Here is a 13,853-nt window from a genome sequence, read left to right as displayed (position 1 = left end):
AATTGAGGTCTATGTACAAACTGACTTGAACATTTGGAATGTAATTTTGTGCTAAATATGTGTTATTCATGCATATGAATTCATCATGCTGTACCGAAGATCCACAACAGCTGTATTTACCTGTCCTCCTTGATAAGGGACCTGAATGTCCCAGGCAGCATGTTAATAAACAGGACAGAACAAAGATCCACTCAGCTCAGAGTCAATAAATGCATATATAGTACACTGAAATATGCAAGACCACCATCAAGCCAGCACAAAATTATGCCAACAAAATAGTGAATACAGAAATGTATGAAGAAAGAAAGCTACATTTTGTGTTTAGGCAGCAGTAGCAGTGTACAGGTGAAGCGGTTCTGTCACACTGCGTTGGAAGCTCTTTGTGTTTTACCTGATTAGATATATGTCAATGGCAGATAGAAAAAGAAAAGTAAAAGAAATTAATAAATAATAACGGTAGCGCATGGTTGCTCATGACTGGTCTAGAATCGTTGCAGTGCTGGGCCTGAACAAATGCACCAGCAATGCTGAAAGGAGAGAGATGACTGGAACCAAAGAAATAGCTATGTCATTGAGAGATTGCATCAGTGACTGTGCATGATCCTTTAGTTGCTTGGTCAGGGGACAAAAAAGTGTATTTCAATATATCTTTCTATACTCAGAGATTCACCTATACCATAAATGTTTTGTTCTTTCCTCCACACCTTTTCTTTATAGAAAAGGCTTCTAATTTAACAGATTCTTAGTGCAGGGATCGTTTGGCACATTTCTGACAACTCAATAAATCAATCAACTAACTATTTATTATGTTAACTAATCGATCACGCGCATCTCGCAACACTTCTCTCAGTTCCTGACATGTGCTAGACAGGACCAGTGGCTAGCCGGCATTTGGACAGGCTTAGCAATGCAACTCATTGACGTTGCCGCCTCCATGTGGTAGCCGCCTCCAGCACAGTCGCGGCAAACAAAAGAGCAGGAACCAAGCTACCAGATTAAATATGAGGGACGCGCACAATGGTCACGGTCCTTGCAGGCCGTGAAAGGAGGCAAAGGGCGCAGTGGCACAAACAGTCTCTACAAGCAGCTGACCGTGACCTTTCCTTATAGAGGCCTGTCGTTTGTTCTGAATACAGAACAAAAGAGCCACAGCGGGAGGTCAACCCTGCAACCATTGTTTCTCCAGGGGCATGAACCTCAAGAAGCATCTTCTATTTCCAATGCAACTTATGTACATGCAAATTAAATTCGGATACAGATACAAAAGAAGCAGAAAAAAAAAGACCAACTTAACTAAAAAAGTGAGAATGACACTAAGAGATGTAGAGTAGGTTACTTGAAAAGTTAGTTGGAGTCTGCATTCTAGCAGCAAAGATAGACAGCTCACAAAAGTTGTAAGTGAAAGTGTGTGTAGGCAAAACAGAAATTCCATGTGATGGACGATTTGCATGCGAAAGTCAACATTAAATAATTTGCTTTTATTTGTGTACATTTGCATTTGCTGAAACTACTGCTGCAGAGTATAAGCACTAGAAGCACTACTGCTTTATGCACTAAATTCACTGCAGTAGGCTCGAGGCTATCTGTAAAGTGTCAAATTAGTTTTTTTACTCATAACCCTAGTACACAGTAAGGGTACAATAACTACTTTGAGTGAACCTTGCAATAATACATCACACAGAGTTGGCAACCAGTTGGAAGACAGAAGTAATTATGCTGACTGCAAGAGCAATCACTTTCCTCCACAGCAGTCAGAGCAGAGAAGTAAGGCAGGCAATCCTCACCAGCAAAAATTGCTGTGCTGTTGTTTTTGGGATCAAAGGGGCAGAGGCCCTCTCCTGGCACCTGTTCCTTCACTGAGTACTCCCCATCCTGCAAGAGAGGTGAGGGGCTGCAATCAATCACTCTTCCTTTGAACAGTCAATGCACAACAACTACATCTACGCACCAGCTGTGTAAACATTTGTTTACTCCCACAGACTTGTATTAAGAAGGAAGGCAGGGGCCATCATTAATACATGTCAATGAAGCAACTGAAAAGCACCCACATTCTGCCATAGCCCCAATAAAAATGTGCAGTGCCTTCAGAGCTATAGCTTAAACCAGGTGACTAAAGCAACAGGCATAAAGCACACATACATCTGCGCACAGTGCAGCTCTCTTCAGCCTTGGACAAAGAGAAGTGCTTTTTGCACCCAAGTAAAAGGCTGGCTTGAGCAGATTGGAAGTGAAACAGCCTGACAGTCATAGCAAAGTCGTGTAAAGTCGTGTAAAAAAAAAAGTAAGTTTTTCATAGAACAGAAATAGGAATTTGAGCTAAGTACAATTACTGTTATGTAGTCACCAGAGAACAGTTACGTTTACATCTGCATGTAACAGATGTAACAGCATGTAAGTGCGGCAGCAAATCAAACACACTTCTGTTTTAAGAACAATCAAACAGTTTAATGAAACATTTGCTCACCGGAGATATCACATAGTCCCTGCAGCGTGGTTTGTAGGAATTTGTGCCACAGACAAAAATGACTGTTTCAGATTTTCTTGCCAGCACTCTAATGTAGTTCTGGCATGCCTCCTGTAAAATAAGGTTGCATAACAGGAGTCATTTCAGATACATTTTTGGAATGTTATAGTGGGGGGCAAGCAGAACCAACAACCAACTGTGATGTTCTCACTTACCTCAGTCTTTCCTTTTAGCTTGCACATGTCGATGTCCTTACTTTCGGAGAACCACTCCAGCTTCTGGAAGAGGAATCAAGTTTTTCAGTTTACAGGGAGCTTAACAGCAAGTCTGCCCATCCTGGAACTCGGGGTTGGTCATGCTTTGCTCTAGGAGCAAATTCAATTGCAATACCTTTGACTTTTTAAAATGATATGGTTTTCATGACGTGCTCTTTCTGTTTCTTTTATGTGAACTGTTGTCAACTTCGTTCTGAAACAGCTTGATGAAGCCAACCCTGTGCATAATCCTCACCTTGTTTATTTAGCCTGTTCCTATCTATATCATTCTGTTATCTACTTTCTCTATTTTTGGATGCCAGTAGACTAAATATGGCTACTAAAAGCATGAAAATTTGAATCTTTTCAGCACTGCTTGCTAATATCATAGAATATAGTTGTCACCTGACTTTCAAAATTTACAGTAATGTGCAAATTCACCTTTTGCAACTCCAGCGATGCAAGGCTGATGTTGTAGACAACATTCCTAGAAATGAAAGGTGATGGTCACACAGATATCAGATATATTTGTGCATAACAGTTTGCAGTCGGCTCAACATACTGCGGTGCTTCCTATGCTTCACATGAAGGAAGTGTGCATGTATAAAAGTTCCTGGTTTTCTGAACTTTCATAAAATATCGCACTCTATTTTACACAAGTAAAATAAAAAATGCAGGAATAGCCAAGAGTGCAAACTTCGGCACCCCAGTGGAGCCAAGAAAGATTAAGCAAAAGCTTCCTCAATTGCTTAAAGAATCAAGTGTGTATTCAAGCGGGTATGCACAAAACACTATCTTCAGTGGAACAAGGCACCTTTTGTTCAATGGATAGTTTATGCTGCAACACGTGTAACATTCGGTAAGCCATTAAGCCCTATTTTGTCTAAAAGCTGAATGTGTTCCATCTAAATGATGATGATGATGATGATGATGATGATAGAAAATAATGCTCACCGAGCCCCCACAAGAAGGTTGTGGCCATCCTGCTCTAGGAGACGGAAGTGGTCGCTGTGTGTCTGGTTGCCACGGAACTTCCCAACCAGCTCTGGAGCTGCGCAAGACAAAAAATGAAAAAGAACAAAAAAAAATGTTTCAGTGACATGGGAGTGGCACACGTGACAATCTTCAAGTACAATTTCCGATAAGTAGAAACAACAGGCAACAGTTCCTACATGGCAAATACAAGGCTCCATGGTACAAGGTTACGCATATGCAGTGGTTCAGCTCTTTGTGACAAGTGAGTGTACTGCCTTTGCTGCCATTGCTGAAACAAGTTCTTGACAGAATGCGTGCACCTTGTCCCCCTTTAGGTTAAATACTTTCTGCACAATTCCATGCAATGCACACACTTCCCAACTATATGAGGCCACGCAGTATCATTTGTTCAGTGTTCACAAATATGCATTCTCTTCACATTTCAGAAAGCAATATATATATGTTTCAAAAAAACTGTCAAACAATCTATGTTTGCACTAGCAAGGTGTGTCTATTCAAAACAGCCGGCAACCAACTGCTTCGCATCTAGCCTAGTTTCAGCCGAATTAATCAAGCGCGCGCCTTCAATGGGAAACAAAGCAGAGGCGGTCACTGTCTCCGCTGGTAAGACTCGCGCAGACACACGCCTGCATCCAGCTGGGCGGCGAGTCGCTTTGACCACACGGTCCACAACCGTCCGATGCCCTCATCGCCGGCCAACTCGTTTTCTCCTCACCGCCTGGCCGACGTCACGAAACAATGTGCCCACCGAGCGAGAAACCGGTGCGCGGTCGTTCAGCGGAACGACAGCGAATGCGCGCGCGCGCGGGCGGCACACTGTACACATACGTCGCGTAACGAGGCACGTACCCGCTGCCGAGGCACAGCGCTCGCTCGACTTCATCAGTGGCGAGGCTGCTGCTCGCTGGTACGTAGCGTCGAGCGCCGCGTCGAAGGCAAGGTGCAGTCATGAGCACCGCCGCCGAGAAATGAAAGAAGAGAAATGAAACAAGAAGGACAGGACCGTCCGCCCCCCCCCGCGCGTCGTCCAAACGACCCCTTGCGCCACATCGGCGGCACGCGCCTGGCGCACCGTTTTCGTAATGCGCGCGACTGCAGCAGACGACGTCGCACTGCTGCCTGCCAGTTAGATGCTTTACCAGCAACGCAGCGGTGTCGAGAGGAGGAAACCGCCTGCGCGAGCCGGCGACCGTCGGATATATGCATCCGTGCGCGCCTGTTGTTCTGCGGTACTAGAGTGCGGCGTCCATCCTTGCAGGGGCCACGCCACAAGGGACAGACAAAGAAAAAAAGAAATCAGAGAGAGAGAGACGTCTGCGAGAGATGTTTGAAAGGCGCCTTTACGGCCGACGCGGAGCTGCCGAAATGAGAAAATAAACCTCGAGTCCCGGCGCCGGATCGTCGCCCCCGGACAGGACGAATGTGTTCTCTTTTTTCTTTTCGCCAAGCCTATGCTACGCTGTTTGTGCAGCGAGGCTGCTGCCCGTGCCATTCATGGTGTTCCTGACGTCTCATAAGAAACAGGAACGCAACGCTATGCGTCAGCGGCGTAAACATCTTTCGCAACCACGTCTGCCCAACTATACGACGGCGACGAGCTCCTCTGCACGAGACGGCTGGAGAGGGCGGGTCACTGCACCGGCCGCGTTGCTCGTTTAAGTGCTTCTTTAAGCGAGTTATTGTTTCCGCAGGCTAAGCACCCCTCTCTACCTTGCTAATGCACTCAGGCTCGAACGCGTGCGTGCTTGCACCCTCCTAGTCTGGCTCGGCCGAATGCGCAATAAACGTCCAGGCGCTTAGTGGCAGGCTAAAGCATTTCGCCACGAAACAGCTGCCCAAATGACACATTCGCGGATGTGCCGAGCACTGGGTAATTATGCTTCAGGTAGCCCGCGAGCACGCCGAAAGCAATATAGCCGCGTGTTCATCCGCGCCGAGAAAACCATGACACTAAAGATACCGTTACCGAGAACAATATACTTTGTTTCATGTGAAATGTCCAGTTTGTGTTATCGCAGGCTTTGAAATGGGCAAATTTGCTCCACGTAATCCCGGGAATTTACCGTGCGATCATCGAATACCATGACCATCGAAAGCAAGACTTATACAAGTCATCCGGAGGATGTTAATTCCATATCTAGGAAAATGGTCTGCAACTCTGGTCCTGCACTCCATAAAACAGCGAATACTGCCACATAAAACCGCAGGGGGGACCAATTTTTATTTCGTGACGACGTTCTTCGCGGCCGGTTGTCGTCGCTGATTACGTCACCGCCGACGTTAGACCCTGAGCTGCGTCAGGAAGTGGACAACGAAAGAGTTGTCCTTGATGTACCCGTACTCCGGGTTGGCCAGGTCGTCCAGCGTGATGAACTGCGAGAAGCCGAATCCTTCGTTGTCCTCGCCAGGCCGGGGCTTGCGGAAGCAGTGGCCCCACTCCTCGCCCTCGGACTCCGGGCGGATGTCGCCTTGGATATTGTATATGCCTTCGGCGGAGTTCGAGATGAGGACGAACGAGGTCTTCTGCGCGTACGGCCAGCTTAGCGACGTGTCGAACGAGCCCGCGGTCAGCACGAAGTACAACCCGAGGCACGGCCTGCTGCTCTCCGTCGAGTTGCCCAGGCTGCCCTGCAGGTAGACGCGGTAGCCCGCTCCTCCGCAGTAGAAGGCGTCGCTGCTGAACGACGTCGTGCGCCCTTCCAGGGCGTCCTGTCTCATGCGCGCGAAGTCGGTGACCTTCCAGACGAAGCAGGACGACGGCGGGCTGTCCTCTTCCACGGCGCCCAGCTCGCGGTTCAGCGTGTCGCCCACGGACTCCATCAGGAGGTGCTGCGCCGCGGACTCGTCGTCGGCGGAGTTCTTCCTCCACTGGCGCTGCTCGTCGGCCAGGGAGGCCTTGGCCTCCTGCAGCGCGGTGCGGAACGAGCGCAGTTCTTCGTGGATGGTCATGCGCAGGGACTTGAGCTCCTGGCTCACCACCTCGCACCGGTCGGCGTGCGGGGTGTCGACGCGCGCGTCTCCACCGACGGCGCCCACCGCGTCCAGCGCTGCGGCCGCCTTGGAGGAGGACGCCTTGCGGCACTCGGTGCGCACGTGCGACAGCACCTGGGACACCTGCAGGCGCCGGGAGCAGAGCTCGCACAGCACCAGCTGGTGCTCGCAGAGCGCTATGTGCTTCTCGTAGGTGGCCAGCGTGGGGACGTGCAGGCAGCCCTTGTTCTTGCAGCCCACCGGGTACTGACGGAACACGTCGGGCGCCGTGCGGTCCAGGCGCACCTGCTGGCTGCCGAAGTCGGTGCCGTCCACGGGGCAGCACACCACGGGCTCGCCGTTCGCCAAGCCCTGGAAGCAGCGGCGGCAGAACACGTGCTTGCACGGCGCACACAGGGTCTCGCCGGCCAGCACGCCGCACAACGAGCAGACGCGGTCCGGCGGCGGCGGGCGCCGGAACTCGACCAGCGTCCAGTTGGCGATGTACGGGAAGCCCGTGACGAAGCGCTTGCTGTTGCTGCTGCTGCTGCCGCTGGCGGCGTACATGGTGACCCCGGAGCCGAGCCGCCGCCGCCCCCCGACGCGGATGGAACTGCGCACGCCTCTTCGTCGTCGTCGTCGGCGGCGCGGGTGCTCGCCACCATCGACGCAATCAACGGCAACATGGCTGCTCCGACACGGCACAACTTAGTCACTGACGACGCACCACAGCTCTGTACCTTTCCACGGTTCCCCAAGAGTCGTTTTTATTTCTTTCTACATTTACTTTTCGAGCCAACATCGCTTTTTCAGTTTAGCGAACAAGACATGCGTTTTGACCAGCGAAAGCCCTCAAGGCACGTACACTCAGACACGTACACTCGTCCACGCACTTAGCTGATGCATTTCCTTCGGCCAATAACTAGCACGTACGACCACAGACACAAACGCACAAGACAGACGAATTCTGTGGGTAACGCCCTCCTACATGGGGACGTGAATCTATATATATCCTTTAGCTGTAACCACGTGTAACCGCGCCTCTGCACACTTCGCCGTCCTTTCTCGCACTCCGCATGAGCGGAGAAGCGTCTTCGGTGTGCGACATTATTCTCTTCGAATTAAGGCCAGGGGGCCAGAACCTGCGTTTCTTTAGTTTTCGTTCACCCAGGCCAGAAGAGAAGGAAGAAGAGTATAGCTGCTGCCTCTGGAATATGAACTCCTATACTGCACTCCGGATGGAATGACATCCCACCGACAAAGAAATAAAGAAAGGAAAAGAAAAAAAAAGTGTGGAGGCGCAAGAGGGACGAACAGGAGCGCGACGAACGTCATTCCGCACAGAGAGCTCAGGTTTCGGAGCCCAGCCCGCAACGCGAGCTTCCTTTTTTTTTCTTTTTTTGCCCGGCGTAGAACGGGGAGCGGATCGTCCGTCTTCCCGCCCGCATTCCCAGGCTTCCTCTTTTCCCGCATCGCTCCCGTCCTCCCCTCGCAGCTGGAACCGCGGGGCTTCGCGCTGCCGCTGCGGCGAAGAAGGTATAACGGAAAGAGTGCGAGGCGAGGCCGCCGGTCGATCGCCACCCGGAATGTCCACCCCGAGGCGTCCTCGAGACGCGAAAAGCAGGAGAGGCCGTAGTACAGCGCCCAGAAACGCTGCGCACGGCTCAGTGACAGCGCACCAGCGCGGCCAATTTCCGGGAATCGCGCGCAGCTGCGTTCAGCGGCCGCGGCGTCTCCTTTCACAGAGAGCTAGCCTGTCCTGGCCAGCGGGGAAATAAAGATAAGAGAGAGAAAAAAAGGTTTCCTCTCGGCTTGTTTCTTGATCATTCTTGTTTTTCGCAAAAGGGTTGTGAAACTGTATGGGCTCTATCTCTCCGTATGTTATAGCGCGGACTCTACTTACGTCGCGAACTCGTCTTCTCGGAGAGCTCGGTGGTTACGTGGCGGGAAGAGAAAAAGAAAATAACAGGAGTGGGAAAGGTGGAGGCGGGCAGAGGAAGAAGCGGAAGCGAAACTGCTGGCGGTCGCGACACGTCAGGTCGCGGATGACAGCCGAAGAACGTGTCTGCGTAAAGATCTGAACCGGGAGTAACGGCGTCGTTAGGAGACCAGAAAAGAGAACTCGTCTCGAACTCGCCGCGGGTAGCGCTGATTGGCTATATAGTACATACCTATACGAGCCTTGTGCCGCCCAGTCACTCGTCCGAAACTTTTTTTGCTTTTTCTTCTTCTCTTCTAACAGCACGTCTCATAGTTGTCAGGCAACGCTGCGGAAGCCACGCAAGTAACGTGGTCATATGTGCGTCTCACTCCGCGCGCTTCGCAGTGCAGTGGCATTCGATCTGCGACGCTTTGTACGGAATTAACTATGGGTACCACGTATATCCCAACTATATACAGCGTATGGACCTATACGGCTTCGTCAAATCACGCATTATTTGTCCGCGTTTGTGTGACCCGTATGCGACGCACCGTGTCTCTTGGCGGTCGTGACCGGGGGTGGGGGTGGGGGGAGAGGGGGTTCACACCCCGGATGTTCTCGACAGCTTCTCTCTGGACAGACGACACTCCGAGGCAGTTTGGACGGTATACCAGCGCCATGCACTATGGCCCCCGAACGGGCGCGCAAACGCGTCGAGGGTCCGCGTGCACGACGACGCTTCAGATACGCTCGACGACGTCCGGGGGACATCAGCGCCACGCTCCCTCCCCCCCCCCCTCCTTTCCTCGCTCGCTCGGCCTGCCGGCGTAGGAAGCGAGCAAGCCGCGAATTCATTTAGGAAACAGACCGCGCGAGGACCATTAGAAGGGCGCGCAATCCGTGCCGCGCGGTCGGTCGGCGCCGCCCTATCAGCGGTCGCAATTAGCCCCGAGGCCGTAATTGCCCTCAACACGCGGCGCGCATCGTCGAGAGCCGCACACTGCGTGCGGCGGCGACGGCAGCAGCGGCACCATATATACTACACCCGCCACGCATGCAGCGCCGAAAGCACGTCGCCAAACCTGCAAACGCGAGTGATCATATACACGCGCACGCATACACACACACACACAAACGAAAACATCGCGCGCGCCCCCGACAAGCGAAGCGACGCCACCGCCGTCGTTTCCTCTTCATTATCATAAGCTTCGCTTCGTCCTTGTTCCTTTTAATTTGCTTCTGCTCTCTCGAAACTGCCGGCTTCCCGGAACCCCCCACCCGCAGCAGTTGCCGCTCGGTCTTGGACGCGTTGCCCCTATACGTACGTGGGGAGCCGTGCGGCGAGAGACAATACTGCAGCGACAGCGCGCTGCCGGCTTGTTCATTAACGGAAGGACAAGGTTGCAATGTACAGACACAATGACGACTCTGCAGCGGAGTCGACGGCAAGTTGTCCTGCGGCTGCATAATTTACCACAACGGTGTATCAGTGCGAATGTATAGTACGTACCGTGCGTACACGTGTATGCCATAACCTATGCGCATGGCACATGCGCCCGTGGAAGTGTTTCGCGTGCGTGTGCGCGCGCGCATCACGTGCGTGCCTGCACACGTGCCAGAAGTGAGCGCATTCAAGCGAGGACACTATATATCGCGGTTTCCGGCATGTATGGAGTGAAAAGCCTACCTGATTCATTCGCGACGCTTCTTCGCTCGTCAGAAAATTAACATCGATGTATTTGAAGGGCGACATACCGGATGTTTCCAGCAAGCGCTTTCAAAAAAATTTTTTTCTAGTCCATGAGCTAGTCTACTGGAAGAAAAAATGAAAATAAATTATGGGGTTTTACGTGCCAAAACCACTTTCTGATTCTGAGGCACGCCGTAGTGGAGGACTCCGGAAATTTCGACCACCTGGGGTTCTTTAACGTGCACCTAAATCTAAGCACACGGGTGTTTTCGCATTTCGCCTCCATCGAAATGCGGCCGCCGTGGCCGGGATTTGATCCCGCGACCTCGTGCTCAGCAGCCCAACACCATAGCCACTGAGAAACCACGGCGGATTCTACTGGAAGAGGCGGAGATTACTTGCACAACATTGAAGTGCACAATCGACTAATTAAAAATTTTTTACTAATTAAGCTTTTACCTAATTGCATTGTGGCACATATTGCAATTTACAAATTCTAGCCGGGCAGTTGACAAGGTCCCATTTAGAACGAATTCTCAGGATGGCATCAGTTCCGAGATTTTAATTCCCCAATTTTGTTAAGAAAGTAAGTGGAACGACAGTGCATTTTTACCGCAAGTTTAAACGCGCATATGTCGTAAATGGTGTCATGCACACTGTCATTTTCGGGTGCATGTGCCTTGCAGGCTCACCGGCTAGAAATTGTAAATTGCAATAAGCGCCATAAGATAATTAGTCAATACGTTAAGTGAATTTTTGTTAATTAGTCGATTATGCATTTAAATTTCTTTGCAAGCAATGTCGGCCTCTTCGAGTAGACCAGCTCATGGACTAGAATTGTGCAATCTGCCACAGGCAAGTTTAAAAATGTTTTTGAACTGTTCGCTGGAACACCGTGTAGAAGCGGCTGTGTGCGTTTATACATTTGTAGTTTGCTTTGCAGAGCTTACGCACGGTGACAGAGCAAAAGTGACAGCGACAAAATTGCAGACCATCCTAAAAAAGTTCCCGATCCAGCTTACTACTACCCAATACGGCCAACATAAAAGGTGTATACGACATCGAATCGCTTGCTCGAAGTCCAGTCAGGTAACATATTTGTGCACATCGCAGCGGCTGACGCTTAAGCTTGTCAGCGCAGTTCTTTTTTTCCCCATCAGGCGTTATAAACTCGGAATACGCACACACCGTACGTGTTCACGGGCGAAGCTTTCGCGTGAAACTACATTTGCAGCGCGCAAAACGAAAAACGTACTCTCGAACGAGCATCGGTGCAATTTTGTACAAAAGGAACAGGAGCAACCCACTGGAGGTCTCAAGTGCTATCCTGGACGAAGTAGTAGAAGAAAAAAAAAAAAACGACGACGCCACGCATCAACATGCAGTGTTAACTTGCGCGCGCGTTTATACACTGCGCGTCACGCAGCACGCGCGCGCACACGCATCGCACCACGCCCACCGATGGCGCCGCGCGCAGCTAGGCGTGAACGATCGAGTCGTGGAAGAAGCAACCAAGAAAGAAACCAGCGAGAGTGAGAGAGAGAAGAAGAAGCGCGGAGAAAAGTGTGTGGCATGCAGCCCCAACGGCAACCACGGCCCCCTCGAGACCGCCCGAGGCATACAGGCAAGGCTGCGCGCAGGGGGAGAACAGCACATGTGGCAACAGCGCGCCTGCGCCCTTGATATGCGGGAGGGAAAGAGAGAGAGAGAGAGAGAGATGCTCGAGCTCGTCGCCGGCACGCATGCATGCATGCTTGAGAAGTATGTATGTAAATGGCGCTATGCAGCTCATACAGAGTCACGCACACACGCACGAACCTCGCGGTTGCCGGCAATGGCGGCCTCGTATCTGACGAGGTGCCAAGTCCTTCGTAGACGACGGCTCGCCGTCGCCTCTGAAGCGACGGCACGCGTCCCGCGACTTCCCGGGAAGACGTCGCTGCCGCCGCGAAAGAAAATCGTATTCGCGTAAAATGAAATACGACCGCCGTGTCGAGTGACGAATGACGGCGCGCAGCTCCGGGACGGAAGACATGACGCTATAATACACACCGTGTCGCTATATACTTGCTCAACGAAAGCGGAAGCATATACAGAGCCGCGGCGTGAAGCGAAGTGCTCTCGGGAGCGAAAGTATTTCGGTTATTTCATGCGCACCTGGTGAAAGGTGCGGACATAAAAATGTAACGGGGTGTGGCGCCGGTTCCTTCGTCACCGTCTTGCGACGCGAATGACGCGGCGTATATATGCCTACCCGGCGCCTAACGGTCGGTCCCCAGCGAGAGCTGCACTTTCGACCTTCCGGAAAAAGGGAGTCGCGCGCAGCGCGCGGGCGACGCAGACAGATTATTAGCAGGCGCGGCAATGAGAGGCCGGTCGCGAAACTGCTACATGCGAGACGCGAGCTGCGCGTCCAACGGTAACGAGAGCCCAGACAATTTATTTCCGGGCGACGGAAGCTTTTGGGAGCTCGACGATTTCTTCTCGCAAACAGTATGTAGAGGCTCCATCCCTCTCGCACAAATTAACGACGCGCGCGCGCGTGCAGCGGAGCGAACAAAATCGCTCTTCGCGCAGGACTTGGCGCGTGGCGCACGGTCGAACCGAGAGATAAAGGGTTGACAACATTCGGGGGTGACAAAACGCATTCCTCGCATTCGGCGACAGCCTCGAGTACATACACGCACAGCCGTCAGGATTGAAACAATAGGCGTCACTTCGGAGACCCCGCTCGTCGGGCGCTTCCCGGCTTCAATTTGTGCGCCGCTCCAGCTCACAGCCGACCGCCGTCGAAGCTGTGTGCGCGTGTTTGACTAAAGGACGACGACGGAACGGTGCGCAGAGAGAGACGGCGCAGCGTCAGTGTATAACCCCGCTTCCTCCAAAAGCGCTGGTTCGGGAGCCGAGGACCCGAATTCCAAACAGCACCCGGGGGGTTTCTGCCCCCTGGCATCCCAGCGCTCGCTCGTAACGTGCTTTGATCGATCTCGCGCGCTCAAGGCAAGGAGACGAAGGTTGCTGACCCTGTGCGCTGGCGGAGGAGTACGTACATGTCCCACGCCCATGGCGCGCGAGAAGCTTACATAGCGCGGTTGTTGGGCGCGGAGGGCGGATTGGGACGGGGAGGAATTGTGAGGAGGGGGAGGGGGTTGAAGGCGAAATCGGAGGGAGATCACAAGAGCGGCGGCGGGGACCAAGTGGGGGTCGGGAAGAACAACGACAACAGACACAAGCGAACACGTAATCGAAAGGGTCGAAGAAGAGGGTCCCGCTTACTGTTGTGTACGTGCCGCGGTCGCGAGGGGAGGGGTGAGGTGGAGAGAGGCGTGCGAAGAGAAATCAGCCAGGCATGCGGTCGTCGCGTCACACGGGCGGCGGTCCCCCTACCAGCCAAGCCGAAGGAGAGCCCGCGCCGCTTCGAACCGTGCTCATCACGCTGTCAGCGCCGTAATCGGCGTTTTGTCGGGACGCGGTGCGCCGCGCCGACAAAAGAGAACGGGCGGAGGAGGAGGAGGTACCGTACACGGCCGTGCCGCCGGCGTTGCCCACGAAAGGCGC

At 52.4% G+C, this 13,853-nt stretch overlaps 1 protein-coding gene across 4 annotated transcripts in view; it reads right to left on the bottom strand.

Annotated features, from left to right (window-relative positions):
- Nucleotides 1–13,853, bottom strand: part of Sema1a (semaphorin 1a) — a 150,149-nt gene that overhangs the window by 22,618 nt on the left and 113,678 nt on the right. For 3 of the 4 annotated variants that reach the window (XM_075681657.1, XM_075681660.1, XM_075681659.1), the window contains exons 3-8: nucleotides 3,673–3,769; nucleotides 3,160–3,205; nucleotides 2,680–2,742; nucleotides 2,465–2,575; nucleotides 1,785–1,872; nucleotides 121–141 (exon numbers count right to left, since the gene is read on the bottom strand). In XM_075681657.1, coding sequence (XP_075537772.1) covers nucleotides 121–141; nucleotides 1,785–1,872; nucleotides 2,465–2,575; nucleotides 2,680–2,742; nucleotides 3,160–3,205; nucleotides 3,673–3,769 — 426 coding nt within the window. The remainder of the gene's footprint in view (nucleotides 1–120; nucleotides 142–1,784; nucleotides 1,873–2,464; nucleotides 2,576–2,679; nucleotides 2,743–3,159; nucleotides 3,206–3,672; nucleotides 3,770–13,853) is intronic. The other variant, XM_075681658.1, reaches the window with a different exon arrangement.

This window comes from Dermacentor variabilis, chromosome 2 (assembly GCF_050947875.1).
Source record: "Dermacentor variabilis isolate Ectoservices chromosome 2, ASM5094787v1, whole genome shotgun sequence".
Classification (NCBI taxonomy): domain Eukaryota; kingdom Metazoa; phylum Arthropoda; class Arachnida; order Ixodida; family Ixodidae; genus Dermacentor; species Dermacentor variabilis.
Note: the sequence above shows the minus strand (reverse complement) of the source record. Positions and strands in the feature narration are given on the sequence as shown.